Source organism: Felis catus, chromosome C1 (genome assembly GCF_018350175.1).
Source record: "Felis catus isolate Fca126 chromosome C1, F.catus_Fca126_mat1.0, whole genome shotgun sequence".
Classification (NCBI taxonomy): domain Eukaryota; kingdom Metazoa; phylum Chordata; class Mammalia; order Carnivora; family Felidae; genus Felis; species Felis catus.
The window spans coordinates 30,517,870-30,543,020 of record NC_058375.1 but is presented as its reverse complement, the minus strand read 5'-3'; the positions used below and the strand labels follow the sequence as shown (position 1 = coordinate 30,543,020).

General features: G+C 42.7%; 1 protein-coding gene across 29 annotated transcripts in view; it reads right to left on the bottom strand.

The window, feature by feature from the left end:
- The window catches only part of MACF1 (microtubule actin crosslinking factor 1), a 331,616-nt gene that overhangs the window by 6,302 nt on the left and 300,163 nt on the right, over window positions 1-25,151 (bottom strand). For 16 of the 29 annotated variants that reach the window (XM_045035584.1, XM_045035590.1, XM_045035587.1 and 13 more), the window contains 17 exons: window positions 22,833-22,988; window positions 22,522-22,728; window positions 22,279-22,398; window positions 21,252-21,421; window positions 20,030-20,189; window positions 19,043-19,237; window positions 18,577-18,705; window positions 17,306-17,449; window positions 16,637-16,825; window positions 15,794-15,914; window positions 14,925-15,088; window positions 13,378-13,540; window positions 11,968-12,122; window positions 11,036-11,110; window positions 9,892-9,909; window positions 6,522-6,639; window positions 5,661-5,729 (listed from right to left, as the gene is read on the bottom strand). In XM_045035584.1, coding sequence (XP_044891519.1) covers window positions 5,661-5,729; window positions 6,522-6,639; window positions 9,892-9,909; window positions 11,036-11,110; window positions 11,968-12,122; window positions 13,378-13,540; window positions 14,925-15,088; window positions 15,794-15,914; window positions 16,637-16,825; window positions 17,306-17,449; window positions 18,577-18,705; window positions 19,043-19,237; window positions 20,030-20,189; window positions 21,252-21,421; window positions 22,279-22,398; window positions 22,522-22,728; window positions 22,833-22,988 — 2,353 coding nt within the window. The remainder of the gene's footprint in view (window positions 1-5,660; window positions 5,730-6,521; window positions 6,640-9,891; window positions 9,910-11,035; window positions 11,111-11,967; window positions 12,123-13,377; window positions 13,541-14,924; window positions 15,089-15,793; window positions 15,915-16,636; window positions 16,826-17,305; window positions 17,450-18,576; window positions 18,706-19,042; window positions 19,238-20,029; window positions 20,190-21,251; window positions 21,422-22,278; window positions 22,399-22,521; window positions 22,729-22,832; window positions 22,989-25,151) is intronic. The other 13 variants (XM_045035591.1, XM_045035592.1, XM_045035589.1 and 10 more) reach the window with 4 other exon arrangements.

Below are 25,151 nucleotides of genomic sequence, written 5' to 3'. Positions count from 1 at the left end.
AGTAAACATGTGGGAGGAGAGAGAGAAAGATTGAGACCATGCACAAAACTTGCCAGTGAGAAATGTGAGATCAAAAACTGAAAGCGACAAGAAGCTTAAGGGACAATGGTGAGTGGCAGGAATGTCAGGTGGGAGGCGATCTGGAAACTGCTCTGAAGGCCAACAGGTGCTGTCCCATGGCTTTCTGGAGCTGTATAACCAGAACTTAAAATTTGGATTCGGTCAGAGGACTCCAAGGATGACCAACGTAAATGTTAAATGTGAAAGACACCGCTAATTTAAAAGAAATAATTCCTCTGGAATATGTCCTTAGATTATTTCTCACCAAAAGGGTTTATCCTGTAATAACTTCCTCCCTCCTTCATCTATCCTAAACTGTTCACTTTTTAGAATACGCTAGATAGATCTGAACAACAGGACCTCTGGTGAAACTTGGGAAAAGAACTGTTATAAACAAAATGTTTGTCATTCTTTTCTAGTAAGATTTTTCACTCTGGCCAGGAACCATGGGTTTAGCAGATTTGAGGTACCTGTGCCCACCCCCCTCTTCTGCCCAAACCTGCAGGTCTTCAAGGGAACTGAGGAATTTTGGTACAATGAGATTTTAAATCAGGTTTCATGGGTGTCCAAGCAGCGTATTACCAAATTCCTAGATCAAATTCTTCTCAATATATTATGTTGACATAACATATCAAAGCGTCAGGTTAAAAGGGCCAATGTGGGTATCAAAACCTGAGTTACAATCTAGGCTCAGCTACCAACCAGGTCTTCCTGCCCTGGGCCTCAGTTTCCTCCGGCTGATCCCATTGTCTCGATGGCCTATGAACGCTGTTTCCTTCCTCCTCAGGCCCCAACAGCATGTGCCCCTCAAGGCTCATTCCTTGTCCCTGGGTTCTCTACTCATGCATTTTCTGGACTTCAGTGTTTTCCCCTGTGTCTACACTAAAGATTCTCCAAGAGAATTTCCTTCAGCACTAACATGGGAACTTCAGTAAGAGTTCTCATCACTAATAACTGTGGGTTCAGGACTTACATTTCTTTATTTTGTGTTTGCTGAAGTGCCCAGCGTAACAGTGGACACACAACAAAGGCACTAAGATAATAGTGATGAATAAAAATCATCACTTAGCTGAGGATTCACCCCAAAAGAAATGCTTATGTCCCTGAGCTGTACAGAACTTCAGTCGTGTAATTTAAACCTAGTAAACATTTAACAGTTTACTTGTGCACTGGCTCCCCCAGACAAAAACAACAGAGTGATACAAGAGGAAGACTCTGAAGCAGGACCTCAGGTGAGCGCCACAGCATTACATTTAAAATGTAATGATATGATATCATGTTGCTCGTGCACTGCACAATTTACAGAATGTGATCACATGCAGTAGGGCACTTGACTGTCACCAGGGACCTGTTAGCATCCCTGTCACAGACAAAGGAACTGAAGCACTCACAAGGCTGAGGTCAAGGAGAGCCGTGGTAGGGCTGGGACTAGAAGCCACGTCTCTACCTGAGCTCTCTCCCCGCCCCACGCTCCTCACATCCTCATCTACACTAGCGGTTCTCCACTCGTCCCTTACCTCACTCAGGCTCCCATCCCCACCACAGCACCTAAATCACTCTGCCAAGTTATTACTGATAGCTTTAAACTGTACAAAGGTTGAAATATACAGAAAAGTACAACGAGAATAAAAATTCCTTCATCTTACAACCTAAGGGACATCACTTACAATGATGGTGTCTTTATTCCTGTGCACAACTGTGTATGTGTACATATATAATTTAATACAAAAACATCAGGAACATTCCTCCATGCTTGACAGGTCTTGCATAATTTCAACTAGCTGCATGGCCTTATTTCATCATATGGACATCAATTTATTTAACCAACCCTACTAGTTATATTTTTAATTTGCTTACAATTTCTTAAACATCATATACAATGTCGTGACAAACTACTCGTAAAAGGTTTTTGTGCATATCGATGATTTCCTTAGGATAAATTTCTGTTAAGTGCATTTTCTGGGGAGAAAGGATGCACACAAGATTTTTGATACTTCTCAATTGATCTCCCAAATTTTATACCAACATACACTCTCCAAAATAATGCAGGAGTATACTGAAATTACTTCCTTCTGGCTAATGCTGTTATTCACATGTGCACACACATACATGTACAGATAAAAATCTAATAATCTGACAAGTAAAAACACCTCTCTGCTGTTGTAATTTCCATGTGGGGGGATAACTGCTCTTGTCTTGAAATACTCTCTTCCCTTGGCTCCCAGGACACTCTCTCTCCTGCTTTTCCTCCTTCCCGCCCATTATCAAACACTGATGTCCCCTGCTTCTGTCTGTAGTCCTGTTCTCCCTCTTAGTTTTTGAACCCGGTGGCGATGAGCTCACCGACCTGACACCTCATTGCCATCATACAGTCGTGCCTGACTCCAAACGTGTCCCGTGAGCAGACCCTTTGCTGGATCACAGAATCTTATACCCAGTGACTGATTAGACATGATCAGAGCCAGAAACCAGGGGGGTAGTGTAGGTCTCTCCTTCCTGATGGCAGTTTGGCCTCCTGATTCTATCCTCTAAAGCTCCTCAAATCCCCAGTGCATTCCCACACCCCCAAACCTCCTTACACTTATGTGGATCATGGGCTATCTCCTCCACCATGCACGGGATATAACAGGCTTCCAACTGGTCTCATTTCTCATCTCATCCCCTAGAACTGAATTTCTAAATAAAAACCTGATAACTATAAATGGCCCCAAATCCTTCCATGGTCTTCCATTGTTTACAGCAGAATTTCCCAAACTAAGGTTTTCTGAGAGGGTTCCTACAAAAAGAGCTTAATAAACACCTTCCCCCTTTGGAAGAGCCTTAATGAGATTAGCATTTTGTGAGCTCTAGGGAGACCTACAGTAAAGAAACCTGCCTTAGCTTTAAGCCAGTGTTTTCTAAAAACACTTAACTGTAATTTTTTGAAGATCACATATTGGAGACCAGGGCCCGAAGGCAACCATTCTAGTTTTTCAACACCAAAGGGGCCACCATTTTCTAAGGGACTTAGGCTGGCCACATGATGTTGGCTAGAACAGGCTGGCCAGTCACAATTGAGTTCTTAGCTCCTATTTAACGGATATGGAAGTTCAGTTTTACAAGATAAAAAGAGCTCTGTGGATGTGTGATGGTAGCACAACAGTGTGAATGTACTTAATGCTGCTGAACGCTTCGAAAATAGTTAAGATTGTAAATTTATGTATATTTTACAATAATAAAAAGAAAAGGAAAACAATCAGTTCTAAGCCAAATTGTCTTTTAAATCTTCATGAATAAAGTGTTCTAGATCTCCACTTATTTGGAGGAACTAATTTGTCTAGTGCTCAAAAACATATATAGTACCCTAAAAGTAGATCTGTTCTTAGGCAGGGCACTGTTTTCATCTCTAACCAAAACATCACGATCTCCTTTGCCATGGATGAATTCAGAAACTGAAACCTCCAATTTTGGCAGTGTTGGGAACCTACCTAGTTGAATATTTTCACTGTATGTTTGGCTAAAGCAATGTGCGGTTTGAGAGCTCTATCACTTTATTTTTTTAAGTTTATTTTCAGAGAGAGAGACAGAGAGAGAGAGAGAATCCCAAGTAGGCTCTGCGCTGTCAGCACAGAGCCCTAGGTGGGGCTCAAACTCATGACCAGGAGATCATGGCCTGAGCTGAAATCAAGAGTTGATGCTTAATTGACTGAGCCACCCAGGCGCTCCTCTCTTACTTTTTGTTTTAAATTTATTTTGAGAGACAGAAGAGTGAGTGGGGTAGGAGCAGGGAGAGAGAGAATCTCAAGCAGACTCTGCACTGTCAGCCTGGAGCCTGACACAGGGCTCGAATCCACAAACTATGAGATCATGAGCACAAACCATAGTCATGCTCAACCGACTGAGCCACCCAGGTGCCTCTCTCACTCACCTTTTTAAGCAGCTATGTAGCAGGAGGTAACAAATGACTGTGTGTGTTAGTATTATACTGTCATAAATTTTGTTCTATCCTCAGTCTAACATTCTCTATGGTCTAGACAGCCAAGGAAATGCAACACAAATGAATATAAAATCTACCCTAAGTGGTGCTTCTCGAAGCCACATGAATCTTCACAGAATCCTAGATAGCTTCAAGAACTCTCCTCTTTGTGATATTCACGCCCTCCCCAGTCACTTCTTACATCCACCACAGCCCATAAGTGTTCACCTCCTAGTGCAATTTTTTGATTAGAAATACTCATCCTGTCACTGGTAGAGTTATGATAACTAAGACTGCTGGGCAGTTCTGTACTCTGCAATCAGCCCAATCGAGATGATTACTGAGTGCTAGGAGGTCATTCCTGGAGAGGCATAGAGGAAAGCCTTACCTTGTTTTCTCCAAGGGATGCTGAAAAGGCTACTATTTTCCACAGAATACAGGTACTAGACGGCCCTCCCAAACTTTCTTGGGGTTCCAGTTTTTAGCTATTAATGTAGGGACAAAGCAAGCAGTGTTCCCCTTGGCCATCAGCATAAAGTTATTGTAAACAGAGCAAGTAAAGCAGGCAGCAAACAGGCAACCAGATTCCAAAATGTCACATGCAGTATCTCTTCTGTTTATTTGTTTAGTCAAATCACACAAGACCCCTCCCCCCCAAAAAACACGAACCAAACAAACAAACAAAAAACCCCCAAAATCTTACTAATAGGTTTAGAAAAAAAATAATGTTGTCTTACTGAGTTATGGTTAAAATCCTATATATACATTACTCCTGCTCCTGATGTAAAACCATGAAAGAGGACTTTTATATCAAGGAAATTAGTTTGCAACATAGTAACTTCTAAAACTGATTAAACACTTTCAAGTTTTTATCAGAATAGGTGCTTTTAAAATTAACTTTTGTTTAATTAATGAAAATTATTTTTGTTTACTGGAGTAATTGCAGAATGAGTTAAAATAAAAGAAGCTACTTATGGGCATATCTGAATTCATGTGAGAACTGCACCCTTTAGCTCTAAACACTTCAAAATAGGACTATAAATCACTTCCAAAGAAGTTATGTAACTGTACTGTAAACATTTCTACCAGGTTTATAAATATGCCTCACCAATTTAATTACACAGGCCGAACCAGCAATCCACACACACAAAGGGGAGGTGGTGGGTATGCCAGCCTCTGAGACACATGGCACCTTGATCAGGAGCACACACTTTAGAGCCAGACTGTGTTGGAACTGAATCCTGTTCTGCCATTTATTATTTGTCTGTCCTCAGGTAAGTTATTTAACTTTTCTGTGCTTTAGTTTCCTATTCTGTAAAATGGAGACAATATTGGTCTGCACTTCATAGCCGTGTAAATGTGTTATCATCTGTAAACTGCTTATAACAGCGTGTGGCATCTAAAAAGCTATGTAAGTATTTGTTAAATGTACAGAAACTCTGAACAAATTCCATGGGTACTGTTTCAACAGAAGGGTTCTATGCTCCATCAACTTATAACAGTTAGAAAAGCTAGGGCTTGGCTATTTCAAAGCATTCGTAAAGGCAGCAGATGCCACAGAGCCAAGAGGCACCACAGTTTAAGAAGCAAAGCCATTCTCAGTGGGCTGGGGTGTGGGTTAGGGGGACAAAGCTTAAAAGCCAACCTATGGGAGACTGACTGGAAATCGAAGAGCTGGAATCAGAGCGCTTTATTTTACTCCCAGGATGGTGAACTAGAATAAAAAAATAAACAAACACAAAGAAACAGAGACAGAGCAGGAAAACGCAGAAACTGGTCAAGAAAGACAAACTGGCAGACAGTGGAGGAGCCTCCTGTATACCCACATGCAGCTTGGCCAGCAAGAAAAGGGAAAGGCCGCAGTTGAAGAGGGTTTAGCCACCGGAACCTGATCCCCTCTCCTCTGCTGCAGCCCTCACATGCCTGTAGCTGCAGCTGCCATCGTTCGCATGAAATTTCCCATCTTCTTTTGCCTTTGGGCTGGCATGCCCACCCTTTCAAGTTCAGCACCCCAGGGTCTTGCTTCAGTGATCACCTGTCTTAGAAGCATCTGTGCTGAGGGCTAGGTGTTCATTATCCCCTCTCCTAGCCATGGGAGATGCAGTCCTTCCCTGCATGGGAGGAGCCCAACACCCTCCCCGAGTTTCCGGCATAGGAATCAGGAGCACTAACCAGGAACTTCAGAGGCTTCATTAGGCTCCTTTCCAGGCTAGTGTTAATTTAACACCTCAAACCGAAACACTGGAAGATGCCAATAAATTCCTAATTCTTGTTACTGTATCTCAAAACCTGTCTCCCCTGACAGCATCCACCTCTCCTGCTTTCTCTTCTTGGTCTACTCAGGCACCCTCAAGTTCCAGTCTGTGCTGGTGGAGTGACATCTAGGTAGCTTAACAAAGTAAAACCCAAACAGACCCACTACCAACACTTTGTGTAAGCATGAAAGATAAAGATCAGCGGTGAGGGAGTACCTAATGTGTAATTTATGCTCAGGAAGGTTCCTTACCTCGGCAGGGATCATTTTTCACTAAAAATTCATCCAGGGCCATCCATCCTCCACCAACTCGGACCATCACTGTGCTGCGCAGGATGCGGACCAGCCGCAGCTGCTGAGAGTCTCCAAACTGCGGGACCAAGGGGACAGTGATGAGTGAGTGCGTCCTAGAGCAGGCCGAGGCCTTCTTCCCAGAGCAGACTGTATTCAGACATGACACATGACAGTGTGACAGTCTGCAGGAGAATTTTAACTATTTGGCATTTTTCACAAAAGAATTTAAAATACGGAACAGCTGAGATATCAAGGTAAAGACCAGTGTCTTTCTATTGGGATCAAGTTAGCTTTTGGTAGTCATGCCTCTACTGTGGTGCAGGGCAGAGGATGGACAAATGTTAGCTCACCTCGGTTCTTTTAAACATTCTGCCCAAATTAAAACCCAGTAGTAAAATTCTTTGTTACGTTAGTTTGCTTTCATAAATGGTAGACATAAAGTATACGTCAACTTCTGAATACAGTGCGCTCAAAAGGTAAATGAAGAACAGCAAATACTATTTCAAGCCTTAAGGAAACCCTTGCAAAGCCATCATTATTACGAGCTTAGAAGGAAAACTGATTTTCCACACAAGGTTTTCAGAAATAAGCCCTCTATATTCTCTAATTGTGAGGTCACCAAGCAGAAAGTTTCTTCAGCTAAACAAATGATTATAGAATTTTACTAAAAAATTTAGTTGAAGAAAATAAAATTTTAATCTACCATGATTATATAGTATTCAACAATCAATTTCAGAGATTAAGACAAGTATGACTTTCTGATATTTATTTTTTCCTTTTTCCTCACCTAACATCCCTATTTCTTAGCCCCATTAACATATGGAGTTTCCTACTGCATAATAAATTACCCTCTTCCTAAAATAAGAGGCAACAAAAGAGAATCATGCGGAGATCCCAAAACAAAAATCAAATATTTGGTTGGAGAAATAGCATTCCTAAAATTATTTAATTCAAGGAGAATGCTGGGGTTGGGGTGGGGGCGGGGGAGTGAAGGGACTAATTAGTTAATTCACATTTTTAAATTTTTTTTTTAAATTTTTTTTTTTTTTTTTTCAACGTTTATTTATTTTTGGGACAGAGAGAGACAGAGCATGAACGGGGGAGGGGCAGAGAGAGAGGGAGACACAGAATCGGAAACAGGCTCCAGGCTCTGAGCCATCAGCCCACAGCCTGACGCGGGGCTCGAACTCACGGACCGCGAGATCGTGACCTGGCTGAAGTCGGACGCTTAACCGACTGCGCCACCCAGGCGCCCCGCACACATTTTTAAATTTATAAAGGAGAACCACAACTTTGAAACAAGGCATAAAAATTGAAAATGCCAGAAAGGATGTTTGAGAAAGGCACATAACCAACCTCCCTGAAAATTAATATATTTGCAGTAATTCTCTGTATTACTCTGCACTGGCTCAAGTGCACTGTTTATATAGGCAGCAAGGTGACTGAAAAGTATTACCCCCTCCCCAATCCTTTACTTTGAAAATGACTCCATTTTCGAATGACTATATGTCTCATCTACAGTTGTTAAGATTTTATACAGAGTGACCACAGCAACAGCATGGTGTAATATAAAAAGCACTGAAATGGGTGCCCAGAGATGTGAGGGAATAAACGTCCTGTCCTGGGAAGGAAGCTGCCTCTTGGGCCTCTGAGGGTGCCTCCCTCATCAGCTGGCCCAGCAGAAGAAACGGGGAGGCACCGCAAGAGGAATGGAGAATCCCACCACAACCAAGAGCAGTGACGCCAGAGTCACTAGTCGGGGTTCTCTCTGGCTTGGTGAGGAGAGGGAGGAAGTAAGGAACTCACTACATCCTCCACAGTGAGTCAGGAAGGGACTCCAAAAAGTACCTTATCCTTCTATTACTGTGCCCTGTACTTTATCTGTCAGTGCTTAGAATTACTTCACTTGACTCATTCCTCTTTAGTCCTAATTTTTTTTTCTGAAGTGCTCTCTGAAAGATTCTAACTTGTTTCTGCTGAGCTGTAAGGAAAAGGGGGTTTGATCCAAGCCAGCAGCAAAAGTGGCTGGGGGGAGTTGAGGCCAGAGTAGTAGAAGGGGCCATAGCAGCTCTAAAAATGGGGAGCTGTGCAAACCTGGCAAAGCTGGGCAGTGAGGCAGAGAGAGGCCCCAGAAATGTCTTGGGGTGACAGTAACTTGTTTCCTTCTCTTCACTGGAAAATCCCTTACAGTGACCTGGGTTCTTGCAGTGGCTCTGACACTAGCTGTGTGACTATCAGCATGGGATCCTTTGGGTCTCAGGTGCCTCATGCACAAAATGAACTCCAGGACTCTGTTTCCAATATTGGAGCTAACTCATCTGACCCTTAGTGTCAGTGGAGCAGTAGAGGAGGAGGTCACTGCCACTTCAAGGACCCGCCGGCTGTGTATGCAGGTTATTAGCAAACAGGTACAACTTTTAGGTATGACTTGGCACTTTCATGCAATGACATTTTAAACCCAGTTTCTTTCTATCCTCTGTTCTTCCCACTGGCCCAGAATGTTACTGGAGTGAATGACTGTTGCAATACCTAGAACCTAATATTGACTGAAGGCCTCAAATAAACTCTTAGTGGTTCTGATTTCGTATCACAAGACAGACTTTACCCATGCAACTTCCTTCCATTTGAAGGCACAGGACCCCAGAGCCCTCAAAAGATCTGTATGGTTAGAATTACCAAGTGGAGTCAAAAGCATTTAATCTTTTCTTGCAAGTCTAATTTGATCCCTGAAATTTTGGCTGGCTGGACATAATCAGCACACTTGAGGCTATGGCCAATCATGACTGCTACACTATAGTTCTCAGGCACCTTATAGTTATAAAACATGTAAATACAAATAAATATTAATAAGGTCTTTAAATAGATGCAGTACTTAAGTACCCCAAGACTTTTTTGATTTATTGTACATTATAAAATTTGTGTTAACTGTCAAAAGACTGGTATAAATCAGAACTGTGCTGTTTGGTATTCTGATTTCCAAAACAGAAGTATTAAGACCAGGTTGCTTTTAGAAACATGTTGGATTGATACCACAGCTTCAAATTCCCCTGAATCACATTACTTCAAACTCAGTCCAGCATAATACCATTTTTAGCCAATCTCATTTTAAATGGAAAATTTCATCTCCTTTAAAAAATAACGTACTTCTATCCTGCTGCTAAGACAGCTTTACAATTATCAGCCCTGTTAGCAGTTTCTCCACTTGGTAAGACAACCAGATGTGACCCAGGCATGCTTCAGATTATGTCCTCTCCCCACAGCAAAGAACAGGCAGCACGAGCTACACAGACCATTTCCACCGAGGAGAATGTTGCAAGGCACACTGTACCTGATTGCCGAGGAAGAACTATAGACAAAAGAGTAAAGGATGGAGGAAATGGAAGAAAAAAAAAAACAGAGAACATTTTGTCAAATTAACACTAAGGAACAAAAATCATGCAATCACGTTACCAGTCTTCAAGCATATTCTTCGAGAGCTCCTGCCACAGGGGCGTGGTTTTACAAATTAATTAAGACCTAACTTTTCCACTCTATTGCTCTTGTTAATTCATGTCTCTCAAAGGCATTAAAAAAACAAGAAAATAAAAAGCAATAGGCAAGCACAAGATTGCTTAAAGTTTTATTAACTAGATGCCCTGGACTGGATCCAAGGCACAATCACCTAACACTCGCCAGCTAAAGAGCAGCCCAGGGTGGTTTTGGTGTACTTGGAAGACACTTTAACGTACTGATGGAACCTAGATTCCCTGTTTCTAACTCAGTACAAAAAGCTGTACAATCTGAACCCTCTTTACCAATCCTAGATTTTCCTTAGGACTTCAGAGAATCCAGATAAGCTGCTGAATATATTTAGAAGTGCTGTTTCAGATCCCTCCTATGCCCCAAGCCAGGTCCCAAAAGAAGCTAGAACACAGCATCATTCATGGTCAATTATGTCCACACTCAGCACAGCCTTCCAGGGAAGACTACTGAGGCTGGCGTCCCCTTAGTGCATCAGCTCAGAGCAGACAGCATCCTTTGGGACCTTGACAGAGTTCCGCCAGCCCCCTCTGAGCTCGGGAGTCACTCAGGCTCACAATGCTCAGCACTTTGGGGTAATCCGTCAGTCTTCAGGTAATTGTTGCCCTATCTTATGGAACAAGTGTCTCCATTTCCCTAAAGACTTTGGTCAGCAAAAGAGAGAACTTCGGTATGTCTCTTATACTGGAACTCAAGTACAAGCCTCTGTTAGCTAAATATGACGGTATTTTTCAGATGGGACTATGTAGGGCACTAAGCTTAGCCCAGCAGGACACCTGACCTCTAGAACCTACAGAGAGTGACTGCATCTTAAGTCCTACTGGCTCTGGTCCTCCAAGTGTTGGTAGAAGGAAGGTGGGACCATCTGGTCAGCTGTGTGCCAGGTTACTTTCACCTGGAAGGACCATATAGGAGGAACAACTACCACAAAGGACTAGTTTTCTCTTCCTTACCCGATATTTATTCTCTCCAATCTGCTCCACCTGAAACCTTTTTGCACATTTGCACTGAGCCACTTGTCTTGTGACCTATTGGTTGTGAACAACAAAAAAAGAAAAGTGTGAGGGGTAAAACAAGACTTCCTCTTCAGAGAAACAAAGATTTTTACATGTAAACAGAAAGCTATTTGTTATGTCTCTTTTAGACATTTTAGATTTTTGATACATGCATTTATCCTTTATTCCAAATTAATACATGTCACACATTTGTTGGTCATACATTTGTTTCCAAGTTCCTTCAGAAAAATGTGCTAATATGCATGCATCAAAATCAAACCAAGTACAGCAAACTATGAACTGTTTTAAATTTAAACCTAGGAGCCTCAGAGTCCCCAGAGGTCGGTCCTGGGGTGTTCCAGGCCATACCCAAGACCTGCCCCGCTAACCTCTCCTTTTCTAGGATCAATAAATCCTGAGATCTCCATGTGTTACTAATGAATTTGCTATTTTCAATGTGATGGATGAGATTTTCAACATGGAGAAAATTTTTAACTAGGCAGAAAGGTTGGTTGGTATACACCGTGTTAAGCATTACTTCACATTTTACTCCTTAAATGCTTTATTTGAAGACCACATGCTCCTGGATACTGACATAGAATGCCCAGGACTGACTGAGAGAGGACTTGTTCTAGGCAACATGGTGTCTGTGAACTGGAATGGGTGTGGTAAGTCTGTGAACATGGGAGGAACCACAGATGTGACTCATTTGAGTAAAAAGTCATCTAGACTGAAAGAGAGAGCTCAATAGCCAGAGATACTCCAAATGGGAATTTGCCAAACAGGACTCCAAATAATGATCTGTGACAGTTAAGTCACAGGGCTGATATGGTCATTGCACCCAACCACTATGGTCAAACATGTGCTCAAAATACAGTTATTTCCCATACCTCATCTTCAATTTTATCCGCGTCGGTTGTTGGGCGGTAAGCATCCTTGTTGGGATGCAGAGCAGCCACGAATTCATAGTAATCGATGTAGCCATCTCCATCTCGGTCAAAAATGTCAGCGACAGCAGTCATCTCTAACTTGGTGGTAGGAAACTCTGGAGAAAAGCAATCACATTTGGAACATTTTAATGAACAGTGCTTACTTGGCTTGCTGGAGGGCATATAAATACTTCTTGAAAGAAAAAACATTTATGTCTTGCTTTTTGCTCAAAAATAATATATGCCCACTTAGAAGATATAATGTTATAAAGATACAGTACCCAGAGACTACTTACTGTTAAGTTTTTGGTGTTTTGATTATAGACTCCCTCCTCCCCCACTCAAAAGAAAAAAAGGAAAGAAAGAAAAAAAGGCAATATTTCAGGTATATTGAAAGATGTGATATTACAACTACCCACAGGCCTACCATCCACCATGAGAATTTACTTATCTGCTCCACTACTGCTGGATACTTCGATTATTTCAGAATAGTGACAATGTGGACTAGGATGAAGTTTTTTTTCTGTTTAGACAACTACCTTAGGCTCTTGAAAAACTGCTTCCCAAAGAAGTGTGAATATTTACAGTAGCCAGGGTGATTTATTAAAATGTGAATCAGTGGTCCCTCAGGTGAAAACCTCTGGTGGTTTCCCACTGTCCTGCTGCCTCTAGGATCAGAGGTCAGATCTGCTCTCTTCACCCAGGGCCTACCAGGCCCTGCACGAGTTGGCTGCTCTTGACCTTTCCAACTTCATCTCTTACCACTCCCCTAGATCATGACAGCCCAACCACATTAATCTTTCTATTCCTAGAACATGCCAAGTTCGTGCCCACCTCAGCGCTTGGAACCTGCTGTTCCCTTTGCCTCTCTTCCCTTAAATATCACCTCTGCAGATAGGCCTTCCTTGGCCACCCATGTAAAGTTGCACAGCTGTGAGATGTGCTCTGTGGCCCTGGCAAGTCACCTAGCTACTTTATGCCTCAATTATTTCTCTTGCTAAAAATAATTGAGATCATGTATTTTGTAAGCTGCATACAGATGTCAGAAACGGGTATTATGAAAAATTTTGAATTTCAAACACTTTACTTAGAACCTCATCGTTCACAAAAGTTGGCTCTTTAATCTACACCTCAAACAGGTTTTACTTGCCACTCTGTGTCAACAAGACCTTTTTTTTTTATTCCCAGCAAAATGAAATTCTTCTTTCCATCAAAATGATAGGCCAGTTTTAATAATAAGCAGGTACATTACTTCCTCCCTAACCCTATTGCTTTAACTTCAGAAAGACTCTTTAGCCAGAATATCGCTTGCTTCTACCAAGTGCAAGGAATGCAGATGTGACCCATGTTTGGTAGTATGAGTGAACTCACTGGATGCTAGAATGCCATCAATAAACTCCTGACGTGTTATCTTCCCGTCCTGGTCCTTGTCAATTCGCCGGAAGAAATCCATCACCCGAGATTTTTTGTGATTCATCCAACGCATATACTTTTTCCTCCAGACATCGAAGTCAAAGTTGGCAAATTCCTTCAACTAGAGAGAAATCATAGGTGTCAACACGATTTATTCTTTTGGCTCTCAAATCTGCCCGGAGCATACCAAAACTTTCAGACATTCAGTAAAGCCATGCAGGCCTTCCGGAGGGGCATCAACAATGACATCCGCGTGCTCTTTGTGAAGGCACAATCTGGGTCCTTCACTTAAAGCTGTGATTGTTTACATGAGCTGTGGTATAGCGGAGCAGTGAGAGGAACGGTAACTGAACAACCACCATGGAAAATATGGAGCACGCGGAACAAGAATGGGTGGAACCAGCCTTGCTTTCCCTTTGCACTTTTCGAAGGATCACCTTCTCAGATGTAAGGGAATGGATTCTATCCCAGAAGAGAAGTCCTTAGCACTCCTCACTTATGTGATTTTGAAAAGAACTGTGGTCACACTGAGGCCCGCGTCGGAAGGCTCATGTTTCCCATCATTTTCTGAGATGAGAAAATTTGAGTTCTGGCTGGAAGCATTAAGAATCCAACCCGTGCGTGCAGCAAGCATGTTTCTTTGGAATGGTGCCAGAGGGGGCAAACTGCCCGTCTGACCTCCATGTGAAATATTTGGCTTTGGCAGAGGACAGCAGGCCTGAGCAGTGGGCAAGGCGAGGTTTAGCTGCTCGGACTACGTTGGTGAGACAGACTCAGAATGACTGAGACAGGGCAGCCGTTCTCCCCCTGGTCATTCAAACTCCAAAGTTGGAAGGAATAGGGAAAAAAGAAAAAGCCAAAAACCAAATATGCTTAAAACTCAACTGACCTACAGAAATAACAAAAAACACAGAACACTCACTTCCGGGCATAGCTGCTTTGACAGGCACAAATAAAAAAAATATAGAAGATATTAGAGGTTTGTTTTAGAAATTAGGAAGTGTAGTACTAGATTTTTTTAGGTTGGTGTTAATGATACTTCAAAATAGATTTGCTCTTCATCATTAGTGAATATTCAGAGAAATCACAAGGTCATAAAAGTTACCCTTGTTTCCTAATTGGGTAACTTACACCTTTACATAAAGGGCCCAATAATGGTTGTTAGTGTGATAAACTGCACACCTGGAAGTAACTCAGCCAAGTTCTGCTTCTGATTCTTGACCACAGCCAGGTGCTGAGGAGGGTCGCATCACAGACCAGAGCCTCATGGACTGGCTGGTCGCTTGCTTGCTTGCCTTCCACAGCTAGGTGCTATGTATGACCTACCCTGTTGTGAGTGGTCTCCTCACCCATGAGCTTTCTCCTAGGGGGCCTGAAGGACACAGTACTGGCTCACCCTGGTCTGTCCTCTCCTTCTAGAGAAGTAGGTCAAGGTACACATGGTAAGAGGGCCTCAGAAGGTTAAGTCACCTCCCTCCAGGAAAGGATGCTTGGCAGGGCCTTACCTCTTCCAGTCTATCCAAGGCATCGTTCAGCTTCCGCTGCCGCTCCAGTGCTAGCAGCCACACCTGCTGCCAGCGGGCAGACAGCTGGTTGATTCGTGGGTTTTTCGCTTCAGACTGTGAAAGGATTGGCATGGGAGGAGGGGTGGACTGACTCAAGGACTTCCCTAAAAGGAAAAATAACTACGAGATTAGAAAAGCTGCTTTTGTCAGTTCACAGAGAGAAAGTGCCAAATGTGTTAACTTAGGAGACCCTTAAAATGGTATCCGGTCAGTAAATGCGAGAAAAAATATGGGCAATATTCATGTATTAGGACTGCTCATTTCAAAACTATTGATCTTCCCTCCCAGCCAACAAGTACTTATTTCATATCTTCAAATCAATTCTGTCCTCAGCGAACTGAGGAAATGTCAACTCAACCAAAAAAAGCAGTGGCTCTAGAGGAGCAGATTTATCTTTTTAATTAAATTAACACAAGACAAACGTAAACAGCTAGCACTGATGACCAAAACACTAGAAAGGCCACTGCAGTAGAATCTGCTCAACCACTTCAAAATTATGCCAGTCCAAGAAAATGGAATATAGTTACTGCATGTTGGTATACAAAAAGTGAGTTTCAAAAAAACATTTTAGTTCAAATCCAATACAGTTTTTGAAAAAATGGGGAAGTTTTTTGTTTTGATTTGATTTTAAAGTAGGCTCCACAACCAATGTGGGGCTTGAACTCACAACCCTGAGATCAAGAGTCACATGTTCTACTGATTGAGCCAGCCAGGCGCCCCAAAAAGAAGTTTTTTGGTAGGGACTTGGAAAGTGGTCATCTTCAAATAGCAGGAAGGAAACACCCTAACACAGGAGGCTAGAAACATACTGCTGCCGCTGCGGGATTTCTCGATGAAAGGCGCGTGAGCAGGCTCTATATTCTTCCTTTTGTACGTCTTGGTGACCCGGTCCACATCAGGCTGTTTGCGAGTCATTTCCTCCATAAACATCTGTCAGACACAAACAGGGAAAAGAGTTAAAGAGTTTTCTTGGACTGAGACAGAATCAGGCAACTTCACTCACAAAGCCCAAGCTCATGATGGACAGACCAATTCACAGATGCCTTTGTACACTGTCTCACTCCTTTCAAGAAACAACTGAGCAAGGCACTTACTTCATCAGGTATGGGAAACCTGAAGAGATAAGACATGGCTTCTGACTCCAAGGAGCTCACAGCTGAGTGAGGAAAACCAGGAAGTCAGAGCAATGAATGCCACACAGGATACCAAAGAAGGACCTAGGAGACCCTCTCCTGCTGGTGGCTGTGAAGACATAGGCTGCCATGCTGTGAGTGTGCCAGGTGGCTGAGACCTGAGGGCAGCCTCTGGGAGCTAATGGTGACTCTTGGCTGACAGCCAGCAAGAACATGGAGACCTGGTCCTATAACCACAAGGAATCAGATTCTGCCAACAACTGAAGGAGCCTGGGTGAGAACTTGCAGCTGGGGCTGACATCTAGATTTTGGCCTGGTAAGATCCTAAGGAGACCCAGCTAACTCAGGCCCAGACTCCTGCCCCATGAAACTGCAAGAGAGTAAGTGTGTGTTGTTTTAAGCTGCTAAATCTGTATGAATATGATAAGCAGCCATTTAAAAACAAATACACAGGGCAAAGGAAACGGGCTCCATGAGCAACACAGGAAACACCGCGGCCACATGACATGGTGACAATACCTGATGTTCGGCAATGAGGGCTTTAACTCGGTCGATGTTCTGAGGGATCGGCTCCTGGTCCCGCTGAATGAGGGTGGTCTCGGCCCACTGGATCCACGCCAGAAGTTCTTCCAAGAGCTCGGCATTAGCCACCAGTTCTGACAGGGCTGTTTCAAGACGCTGCTGGTGCTGCTTAGCCCACGTCAGGACCTAGGGAGAGAAAGAAAATCCATCGCCTCTCTCAGTCAAGCACATCCTTTGTTTCCAAAGTTTTTTCTTCCATCTGATCCTAACAATGACTTTAAGGGGGAAGAACACTCGAATACTCCAGAGGCCTCACTCTTACTCTAGTGACAGAGCTGGGATGAGCAATCAGCACTCCTGGAAGCAAATCTAGTATGAATATCCTATTAAACACAGGACTTCTCGGGAAGGAAGGAAAAATACCAAACCATGTCCACTGGAATTCATCACTGAAACCATCACTACACCAGCGCTATTCTCTCAGACTGCTGCTCATTACCAAGAAAACAGTCATGACTAAAACGCTAACCTAATTCTTACTGACATATTCACGGTGGGTGAAAAGAGTCTTTATCTGGGGGTGGGTGGGGAAAGCTCAGTAGCATTTTCTCACCAGAAACCCGCTTCACGGGGCACGTGCTGTCCCCTCTGCAACCAGGAACCCACCTCCTCAAAGCGAGCTCGGATGATAGTGATCCAGTGCTTGATGGTAGTGATGCAATCAGGATGGCACACAGCCAGGATGGCTTCTCCCATTGCTACTGCTGCGTTAACATCCACTCGCTTTTCTTCCACTTTCTTCATGAACTCCTTGAACAAAAAAGATTTGAAAACAAAAACTTGAGAAATCTACTCTAGCAGCACTGTTAGTTTACACTGTGAGGGGGAAAAGATTTCAATGCATTTTTCCCTCCTCTATGTGTTAACACAGACCTCAAGCCTGCATTTGGGTGTCTCTGGCACTTTGTTCCCAGTTCTGAAAGACGTGAAAACGTGAAGGGTTTACACAAGAATGACTTTCTCAGGGCTCCTCGGTGACTCAGTCGGTTAAGCATCCGACTCTATTTTGGCTCAGGTCATGATCTCGCAATTTGTGAGATCAAGTCCTGTGTTGGGCTCTGCACTGACAGTGTGGAGCCTGCTTGGGATTCTCTCTCTGCCGCTCTCCCACTCATGCTCACTAGCATGCTTTCACTCTCTCAAAATAAATAAATAAGCATCAACAAATAAATTAAAACAATGACTTTCTCTGCTACAGATGACAAGGTATAGGGACCCAGAAAGGTACCACCTATCCCACACCAGGCATGACCCTCTTCCTATTCTTAGTTTTTCTTCAAAAAAAAAAAAAAAAAAAAAAAAAATCCTGTTTTTATTCATTTCCATGCATATAAACAATACAGTCTTAGACAAATGACAACTATAAAACACTATGGATATTTAAAAAATACTGAAAAAAAAATCTGCAACAGAATACCACATATAAAGCCCAGATCAAAATCTCCTGATTAATTTCCCACTTTATTAGGACAGACCGTGGCCCTCAAGACTGCATTATATTCTGGATATATATATTCTATATAGAGCTTGGTAAGAGGTCCAGTGTCTGACACTGGTAATGTGAGTAAAGGCAAATGAAGCTGTGTGCAGGTGAGGATTCTAGGGGGTGGTACAGCCCACATTTTTCTTTATATGATACCACGCTGTTTTCACTTGTTTACAACCAATACACATTACTTTTGTAAAAACAAATGAATGATGTTTAAGGTATCAAAAAACCCACTAGTCCTTTCCCTTTCATTCCTGCCAAACCAATAATCTGGACCCATTCTGGTTTCAGTCCTTTGCACGTGAGGTTGGAAATTCCCAAACAAAAGCAGGAGGCAGCCCTCACCCTGGTGGGTAGCATGGGTCACTGCACCCTGGGGCTGGATTACCTTATGGGTGTCAATGAGAGACTGCAAGGCCTCCGTGTCATCAGGAAGTGCTCCCCGAAAACGAAGCGTTTGCTCTGCTTCAGAAAGCCACTCCAACAGCATGTGGACTGTGTCCCGAAACTCTTCCGCCTGAAATAACGAAGCACAGCAGATTGAGCCTCTCTGCAGCCAAGGTCCCGGACATTGGGGTAATGTCAGAGAAAGGGTCTGGCCTGAACGCCTTTGTGTGTCACAGGCACTGATGACCTTATCAAGGCCCCACAAAGGTCATCTTTCATTTGTAGATCTTTAAAAACCAAATTAATTTTTTTCTCTAATATGAGTGAACATTAAAATCTTGTAGAACATTCAGAAGATCAATGTTTGGCTTTACATTCGAGACTGGGTGGAACTGATCCTGATAAAGAAATGAGAATGAATCTGCTAGGATCCTCTCCCTTGGGTTGTTGCCAAAAAAGTCTCTAACCTGTTTTAAGGCCTGCTCCAGTCGGCTTTGTTTGGAGACGGAGAGCTTACACACAGTGTCCCAGCGAGTGCTCAATTCCTGGAGCTGCCCTTTCACCCATGTGGTGTCATCACGGCTATTCTCAATCAACTCTCGGCCTGACCGCTTCAGTACCTGAACGGTTCCTGTTCGCTTTCCCAGTTCCTTCTGGAAAACCTAGAAGAGAAAAACAGAAGAATTAGTTTGCTGAGAAATGTTCTGAACCCATGACATCAAACCACAGAGAAAAAGAATCGTTCAGTCCAGTTGTCCTTGGTAGGTGCTAGTCGTGTGTCTTTTATGCAGAGGGAGGCAGGACAATGTGTAAGAAAGAACCATCAGAAGAGGTGGCTTTCAAGATGAGTGGTGTGGCTCTGGGTAAGCTGTTTACCTGGAGTCCCAGTTTCCTAACTTGTAAAACAGTAGTAACGTTACAGCAAGATTTCCAGAATCGTGGGAGTTAAGTAAGAACACATTCTGCCATGCACATAATAAGAGTTTGTTGTAAATTCGAGTAAAGCTGAATGCTTTGTGCTAAAACAAGAGGATATAATGGAGGTCAACATGACAGGTTGACCACTGTGCAAGGTGCTGGGCTAGCGAGGGTCAAGGATAGCTCAGAAAAGAACTCATTTTCATTGTAGGAGTCAGTGGAAATGGGTATCTTGAGGAGCCCTGAATTAAAATTCATTGTGTGACTCAACTGAGAGGTACAAACAAGAAGGGGGGAACCCCAAGACAAATTGTACACATCACCAAATCCAAATCAAAGCAATGCTGGCGAATCCTTTGTGACTGATGCAGAATCCCAGCGATACACACGGAGCGAGGAGTGGTCTCTCTGACAAGCAGAGACACAGGCTCTTCCAGACTTCCTTTCTCCCCTGGATGGTGAGTCGGAGCAGGAGGCCTGCTTAGGCGGAGGAACCCAGGGCTCTGCCTCCACGCGGCGCAGCTCCCGCCCCTCACCTTATGGGCGTCCATGAGGTTCATGACCAGGTCGAGGTCCCCGTGCACGGGCTGGTCCTCGGCCAGCTGCGGCTCCACCTTGTACAGCCAGTCGACCAAGGCCTGCAGAGCATCCATGAACTGACCCGAAAACAGCAGGGCCTCCTCCAACTTGTGCTGCCTGAGAGAAGCACACAAACCTCACTGTTTTGGGGGATCCCTTTTCTTTGACTGGCTCACAGTTCTGACTGCTGAAGGGAACACTGCTTACACTCTACAGAGACAGGGCCCTCCATGCTGGGCTGGTTCGAAACAGATAAACAGTGACAAAGAGCTATGCCTAGACATTTGAACCAAACTGCTCTCTAGAATGGATTTAGTACAGGAAACGAGTGCAGATACCCTTCTGGCATCTTAGGAGTCCAATGGTTATATATATGGATACACCCTAATGCCCCAAGTTCTGTGCTAATCACCTTACACCACTCAGGTGGAGGAGGACAGTTTCAGCCACGGTCTGAGTCAGGAGTTGTGTGACCCTGGGCTTTCTCTTCACCTCTGTGAACCTCAGTCACCTCATCCAAAAAATTGTGGAGCACAATATAAAGCTATCCTAATACTTAGCATAGCATAGTGGGCACCCAGGGACAGGAAGGAGTACAACTTAAGGAACCAAACTCAAAAGCTTCAAATCCCAGCTCTGCTGCTTAGTAGCTGAGTGACCTTGGGGGAGTTAAAAACCCTCTTTATGATAGTTTCCTCATGTGTAAAATGGGAATAACAGAGCCCGCCTCAGTGGTTGTCAGGTGGATTAAGTGATTAGTAGCCCCTTTTTGGCACATGCTCATTAGTGATTGCCCTGTCAAGGGCAGGTATTACAATGGTTACACGAGGTGCTATGTGCAGAGGCTTTGCTCAGTGCCTGACAGTGAGAGAACTCACTGACACAGCCATCAGTGTCACAACTTAGTCACTGACAGAGAAGTGTAGTTACTAATCTTCTGTTGCTGTTGGCTTGAGTTTATGGCCTTCTTGCTAATATGGTAAGGTTCAAGTTTAAAATGAGAATTTTAATACATTTTATTCAACTTCACAACTTGCATTGAATGAACCAGAGATATTGAGATGCTACAAAACCTGTTACTGATGCATTAGCTTTATTGCCATTTTATGGAATCCAATTAACAGTCTTTGTTAGTTTCAGGATGACATACAGACCCACAAAGCAAATATTCGTACTCACCTCTCCACAGACTTGCCACAAACAGTATCCCATTTGTCTCTGACTTCTCCCAGTAAATTGTCAAGTTTCTGAGTGTCATCAGGAAGCAAAGTCTTTTCTTTCAGGGCTCTGCCAGTTCGAATTGTGGTATCATACACAGGCTGTTTGCCGCCAAGGGTTTTCTGAAATTCCTGTTTCCAAAGAAAACAGAAAGAATCCACGCTAAAAGATGATGTCTTGATTTAGAACCAAGACAATTTTTCAGTGTTCAGGTTGGTAATGGATGTCACTACTTTTTTTTTTTTTAACGTTTATTTATTTTTGGGACAGAGAAAGCCAGAGCATGAACGGGGGAAGGGCAGAGAGAGAGGGAGACACAGAATCGGAAACAGCCCAGAGCCTGACGCGGAGCTCGAACTCACGGACCGCGAGATCGTGACCTGGCTGAAGTCGGACGCTTAACCGACTGCGCCACCCAGGCGCCCCTGGATGTCACTACTTCTTGAATTAACAACAGCTTATCCTCGAGAAATTTAAAAATTTTGGGTGCGCCTGGGTGGCCTACTCGGTTAAGCATCTGATTCTTGATTTCGGTTCAGGTCATGATTGCACGATTAATGAGATTGAGACCTACATTGGGCTCTGTGCTGACACCATGGAGCCTGCTTGGGATTCTGTCTCCCTCTCTCTCTCTCTGCTTGTACCCCGGTCTCTATCTCTCTCTCAGAATAAACTTTAAAAAAAAAAAAAAAAGAAAGAAAAAGAAATTTATAAATTTTTGTTTATACTACATGTAGCAGTGCACAAAAATTTCTAAAAGCTTGTTTTAACTGGTTACTCCCACAATCACTTTGTTTGAACAGTTATTTAAATGAGTGATTTTTATGGTTAGACCCTATGTAAGATACAAGACAGCTAGCTTCATCATCTTGATTTTTCAACATTAACCAATTTTTTTTTTTTTTTTTTTTTACTAGCTCTGATTTCCATTTTTTGCAAACTTCAGTGAATACCAAGGTCAGGACCTAAGAGCCATGAACTGCTTTACCTTATGCTTAGAAAGCTGGAGTTTAATTTTGTCCGGGTCATTGGATATCTCCAGCTCTGAGTCCAGGTGACTCTCTGCATCTTCTAGCCAATCAATCAGTTTTTTCCAAGCTTCATGGAACTGCAATTATATAAAAAGTAAGAATGAATATGCAAGCTACACTTTCATGTAAATCATACCAGAGGCTCTACACATGCAGCCCAAGATTGTTCAAGAAATTGGTAGCTTTCTTTCCTAACTTACTTGTTTTGCCCTCTTCCTGGCATCATCCAGTGATCGCCCTCTTTCAATCGACCGCTGGACAACCTTCTCCCATCGAGACTGGACGCTGACCAGCAAATTCTTGATCAGAACAACATCCTGTTTTTGGCTAAGGAACTTTAACTGATTCCCGGTTTGATCCAGTTCAATTATCTGGTCTCGATGAGCATTGACCTCATTAGCAAACACCTGAGGGGAAAATATAGCTCTTTTTAAACTGAAGATAAGATAGAGGAGCTTCTTTCTTAGCTAGTCCCCTCAAAAGGTAGGCGACATTGTAATGTCACAGTTACCTTGTGCTCCTCTATCTGGGAGAGGACAGTGTTTAGAATCAGGCTGGGAGGAGAGGCGATGTTGAGATTTTGCTCTGCTAGAGTGAGCCAATTGATGAACTCTTGCAGGGAATTCTGGAATTCTGTTGCCAGGTTGAGGGCCTCTTCCAGCTTTGACTGAATTTTAATTAAAACACAAAAAGAGAAAGTGCCAAATTCAGGAATTGTAGTTTCCAGGACAAAGGCGTGAATTGTACACTAAAAAAAACGATCTCTAAAGAGGAAGCCTCACTTAACCTCCAAACATGCCCTGTTTACAAACAAGGGGGCAATTTAACGTTAGTGTCTGAAACCAAAACAAGTATGTATAAAAAGGAAAGAGCACAATTTGCAGCAAAGTTGCTTTCTCTGCCATTCCCCACTTCCTGGGATATTAAAGAACAGGGATAGAGCTATTCAGTAAGTGTAAGGGAACAGATCCTTCAGCGGTGACAGCTGCAGTGTCTGCAACTTGTTCTGGGCAAAGCCTCACTTCCCTTTGATGTACTTTTTCCAGTATAAAAACAACTGAATGAAAAGCACTTTACTGTAAAGATGATGGTCACTGCATTGCTCTATTTAAATGTTTTCAGAAAATATGGCATCTGAAAATGTGAGGCTGAAGCTCATTCTTTTTTATTTTTATTTTTTTAAGGAAGCTCTAGGCCCAACTTATGACCCTGAGATCAAGAGTCGTGTTCTACCAATTGAGCCAGCCAGGTGTCCCTGAAGCTCATTTTTAAGCTACAAGCAGAAAAGGTGAGGGGGGAAAAAAAGCCATAATATTCTAAGCAAAAATGTGACACTAGATACAAATTTTTAGACACTGCTCTAAATCAGAATGGCAAAAACAATGGCTCATTCAGGGCATGTCCACTGCCCAAAAATGCACCCCAATTCCAGAGTCTACGAGCTCCAGAGAAGCTCTACCTACAACACGTAGGTGATGGCCTCTGTCCCTGGTCCATTTAGCAGGCAGGCATGTAATAACGACAGGTTGCTAAAAATGAATATATCTAAGATATTCATAGAAACCCAAGATGTACACTACAAATGTTATTGTTAACTGAGTTATATATACTGTATAGGTTTTTATTTTTCTTTGTATTTTCAAGTCACTCTTGTAACACAGAAAAACACTATTATCAATGTTACAAAAACGTACAGACCTAATGTAAACAAACCAAGAGAAAAATAAAATCTACCTCAAATTACAGAAATGCTTAGAAATTAATAATATTGCAAGTTCCTAGATAACAGGAAATCTTTCCACATCATTTTATCTATTCCTTAATATAGCACCATACACACTTACTACAGAATATTAGTGATACTAAAATGTAAAGTTCTTGCAAAATCAGAAATAACTATCCCTGACACCAAGCCCTTGTTTGACCAGTTCCACCAATGATGGGTAAGTATATCTTGAGGCAACTTGCTCCATTGATGGGAAAACATAGAAATTTCTTGATTAGGAGCCAGAATCTGCCTCAGTTTCTTTCATTAGTCTTAGTTCTGCATTCTGCAGAAATTAGATGATAGTCTGTCAAAGAATTAGAACACAGCCCCACACTCAGTGTCTCTGGTCATTCTTCATATAACAGAATTACCAGATCTCACACTAAAAAAATTCTAGGAAATTAATGGTATTCTCAAAGTATCCATTTATATGTGTGAATACTTCTGTCCATTAAATTTCACAATGATAGGGTTCAGGCCTTTGCTTCCACTATATAGCTAGCACAGTGCCTGGCACATACATGCTTAATAACTGTTGAATGGATATGGCCAACAGATTGGAACACATATTTTACATTAGATCTGCCCAGTACAGAAACTCTGTGCTGAGTAATACTCCCAAATTTGATACTCATAAAAAACAATGTTGTGAGGCCTTGATCCCTGATCACTTTTCTTTTGAAGAGAATTTGATTTCTGAAGAGTGGGAAAAGGTCACAAAATTTACTCCTCTTCTGATTTTTTTAGTTAAATTATTTGCACACTGCCAAATTCCTGTGGAGAATATTAGCCCAACTCCCTGCATGTTCTGTTCCCACCCCCCCAATCCCAAGCCAGTGACTCCAACATGACCTTGTTTTTCAGTAGGAACACAGATCAGTGATTACTATGAGTTATAAGTCCATCACTCAGCAGTTAACAGCCTCATATGTCTCAACTGGTAAAGGCAAAAAAAGGAATGAACAACAAAAGCAAATATTGGCAGAAACCAGTACCATCAATGCAACTTGATATGGATGCAAAATAGAAATTTAACATCAGGAAAGATAGCTTGATTAGTAC